Source organism: Sinocyclocheilus rhinocerous, unplaced genomic scaffold (assembly GCF_001515625.1).
Source record: "Sinocyclocheilus rhinocerous isolate Xijiao unplaced genomic scaffold, SAMN03320098_v1.1 scaffold1007, whole genome shotgun sequence".
Lineage (NCBI taxonomy): Eukaryota > Metazoa > Chordata > Actinopteri > Cypriniformes > Cyprinidae > Sinocyclocheilus > Sinocyclocheilus rhinocerous.
This window is the reverse complement of record NW_015631056.1, coordinates 627,226-631,139: the sequence shown is the minus strand read 5'-3', so window position 1 is coordinate 631,139 and position 3,914 is coordinate 627,226. Positions and strand designations below refer to the sequence as shown.

The window sequence follows — 3,914 nt, the reverse complement described above, 5'->3', positions numbered from 1 at the left end:
ACCACAAAACCAGTCTTAAGTCGCTTGGGTATATTTTTAGCAATAGCCAAAAAAAATATTGTATGGGTCAAAATTATCGATTTTTCTTTTATGCCAAAAATCATTAGGATATTAAATAAAGATCATGTTCCATGAATATATTAAATTTCCTACTGTAAATATATCAAAACTTAATTTTTGATTAGTAATAGGCATGGCTAAGAACTTCATTTGGATAACTTAAAAGGCGATTTTCTCAGTATTTAGATTTTTTTGCACTCTCAGATTCCAGATTTTCAAATAGTTGTATCCCAGCCAAATATGGTCCTATCTTAACAATCCATACATCAATGGAAAGCTTATTCAGCTTTCAGATTATGTATAAATTTCAATTTCGAAAAATTTACCCTTATGACTGGTTTTGTGGTCCAGGGTCACATGTTCACATTTTCCCGTTTATTACGGCTTCCATTAAGTTTAATAATAAATGTGGTTATTGTAATTGATTGTGTCCAAGTTCAGTTTGTTGCAGCAATGATTCAGAAAATAAAAAAGTAATTAGAATATAAATTTGTCTTTAAAATAATCAACGTGTTGATAAAAGCGTACAATCAGGCTTAACATTCTATTGAATTTTACGCCGCATCAGTCAAATCTGGGCTGCGTTCAGCCCCGACAAAACGGTGCAAACCGTTTTTTCAACGAAACGGTGGTGCATTGAACACCCTGTTCTGATGACGCAAGAGTTGCAACTATGGCAGCTGAGAAGGCCATTTTTTGTGTTCTTTTTGAAGAATGTTCGGAACCTGATGAAATCGGTATAAATACGTGTTTGATGCTGCAAAATACGCTCAATGTTACAGTCACTGCCCTTGCCGTCCAGAATAAAAGACAACATCCCAAACGAGTGAGGGGATTTGTGGAAACTGTGGTTCCTAATATTGTGATCCAACATTTGCCTCGCATTTCAGGATGAAAAGACAAACATTTCAGGTGAAGGATAATCCACTTCTTACCTCCAAGACTGTGTTATGATCAGCCCCGACAAAAACGGTGCAAAACGTTTTTTAAACGGAAACGGTGGTGCATTGAACACCCTGTTCTGATGACGCAAGAGTTGCAACTATGGCAGCTGAGAAGGCCATTTTTTGTGTTCTTTTTGAAGAATGTTCGGAACCTGATGAAATCGGTATAAATACGTGTTTGATGCTGCAAAATACGCTCGATGGTACAGTCATTGCCCTTGCCCTCCAGAATAAAAGAGAACATCCCAATCCTTATTATTTCAGTTATTTTGCCTTTAATGTAAATAAACATGTGCAAACAATATACTTGCTCTTGTGAATTTATTTGGATGTTAATTACATTGTGCGAGCTGTCTCTTTAATACCGCGTGGTTTATATACATGTTGCTGCTGATTGGGCTGACATTTTTGACACACCCACCAAACAAGAGAAAACGTATCTCAAACCCGGTTGCACACCGTTTCCAGGAAACATGTCTTTCAAACCGGAAACCGTAGCAAAACGTTGCGCACCGGTTTAAGCTTGAACTTGCCCCTGTTTTGAGTGAAGAAAAAAAACGCTTAAACAGCAATTACCACCTGTTCTTATAATTCATTCTCAGTATTTGAGAGAGACAATAATTAGATATTATGTAAATACCTGTACATATTTGTTTATACAGCTGTAAATACAGCTACAAAGACCTGTACATAAATATTTTGTTCCGAATGTATACCACGTTATTATTATCATTATTTTTCTTTTGTCTTATTTAAATGTTCTTCTATTCTCGTGTCATATACTGTATGTATGATTATGTACGTATGTATGTATGTATGTATGTATGTATCGGGGGCGTTTCCTCCGAGGAGGCAAGGGAGGCAGTGTCTCCTCAAAAAGTTGGATGAGAAAATAATCGATATTACAAAAATAAAACAGCGCAAATCTGATATTAAAAGTCTAAAAGTCACTTGTTTTTATAAAGTAACACTGTCCAACAGCGACACCCACAGGTAAAGTTACAGTGGAGGCTTGCCTCCCTTCGGTCCATAGACTTACAACGGAGACTCTAGTCTCGCATAGCCAGACCTTCAGGCTGACGGCTGAAGGTCTGGAATTCAGAGAAGGGTATTAACTGCAGCCTGGAGATCTCCAAATGGGGGCGGGAACTCCAAAACGGGGTGGGAGCTCCAAAATAGGGCGTGGCTTCCTCCCATTGACAGACAGGCACATGACACGCATGCGCAATTTTTTTCCCCCAATCCACTTCAGTGCAAACTCCGCCCCACAGCTGATTCTAAAGATTTTATTGGTTGTGTCAATTAAAGTGTTGATTTCCTACACTGCTACAAAAAATGGCTACCCCTAAACCTACCCCACACCTGACCCTAACCTTAACCAGTGAAATTGACTGCACGGCGGGATTGGCGCTGAATAGCGTGGTAAAGAAAGTTGCAGTTCAGGAGATAAACAGTTAATAAGATTATGCGATATGAGTTCATTCCGTAACTCCCCAACTGGACCTCACCAGACAATGGCACCTTTTTAGTCACACCCAGCATCACTATCCCCTCCTACCCTGCGAATTTCGAGCCCCGGGACGCCCCCGTTGCTTAGAACAAAGCATAGAGTAAAATCTTTCCCCTGCGCTGCGCTGGGACGGCTCGCAGGAGAGCTCGTGGGTGATTCTTGTTTATTAAGCAGAGGTTCAAACTCCAGTCCGAACACCACTGGACACGAGCTTTGGGCTCTGCTCTCACGGAGAATATTTATTTATATAGCACATTTTATTTTAAATGAACTAGAAACAATGTTTAATTTATAAAGTTTAATTTTGAAATGTAAGTGAATAACAATTGGCTGGAGCAAGAGCCAATGGAGGAAATGTTTGCGCAAGGAGACCCCGCCCCATAATGAAAGATATATCTTCGTGTCTGTGGCAGTGTTTACAGAGCTTGTATGACTTTGATCCGAAATAAGTTGACTATTAAAAAAATAACAGCTGAACATAAGTTCACAAATAAAAAATATTGGTAACATTTTTACAATAAGGTGTCATTTAATGAGTTAACTAACATGAACAAACAACGAACATTTATTACAGTATTTATTAGGCTAATCTTTGTTTACATTAGTTAATACAAATACAGTTGTTCATTGTAAATTCATGTTAGTTCACAGTGCATAAACTAATGTTAACAAACTTTTGATTTTAATAATGCATTAGTAAGTGTTGAAATTAATATTAACTAAGATTAATAAATGCTGTAGAAGTAGGCTATTGTTTATTCTTAGTTCATGTTAACTAAAGTAATGTTAACTAATGGAACCTTATTGTAAACTGTTTCCAGAATATTGTTCAAATTGTTACTGCCTTTAGTTATTATTTTGGAATAAATATAAAAATGCATAAAAACACTATGAAATGTATAATTAGTATAAAAATATTAAATAAAATACAAAATAGAATTATATTTGTTCTCTTTTTTTTAATGTAATATTTATATATAAAACTGCCTCCTCATTTTAAAACACCACCGCACACCACTGGTATGTATGTACCAAGAACTCATAAAAAACCACAACAAATACCTTAGCTGTGTCCCAAAGTGAAGTGCACGGACTCCGAAGTGCGCATTTGAAGTGCGATTGCGTCACAGCGTCACGACGTAAGCTGTCCCAATTCAGAATGCACCCTCCGAAGACCGCATTCCAAGGCCGATTGCGTCACTGCGGCGCGACGAAGGCTGACGTATTTCGAAAGCAACTTCAAATGCACCCTCCATTTCCCAGGAAAATGAAGTGTACATCTGATGGACACTTCACACCCTACCATATCCCAGAATCACTTCCGCGCAGATGACGATGGAATTTATATTAAAAGAACACAGAGGATGACAGTTCTGTGGGGGAATTCACATTGAAATGTA

General features: G+C 37.8%; 2 protein-coding genes across 2 annotated transcripts in view; one reads left to right on the top strand and one right to left on the bottom strand.

The window, feature by feature from the left end:
* Positions 1 to 3,914, bottom strand: part of LOC107741420 (DNA-directed RNA polymerase II subunit GRINL1A-like) — a 23,751-nt gene that overhangs the window by 13,769 nt on the left and 6,068 nt on the right. The gene's annotated exons all lie outside the window — the stretch shown is intronic.
* Positions 3,879 to 3,914, top strand: part of LOC107741428 (putative nuclease HARBI1) — a 1,501-nt gene continuing 1,465 nt past the window's right edge. Inside the window, exon 1 of the mRNA XM_016554152.1 lies at positions 3,879 to 3,889. Within this exon, the coding sequence (XP_016409638.1) occupies positions 3,879 to 3,889 (11 nt within the window). The remainder of the gene's footprint in view (positions 3,890 to 3,914) is intronic.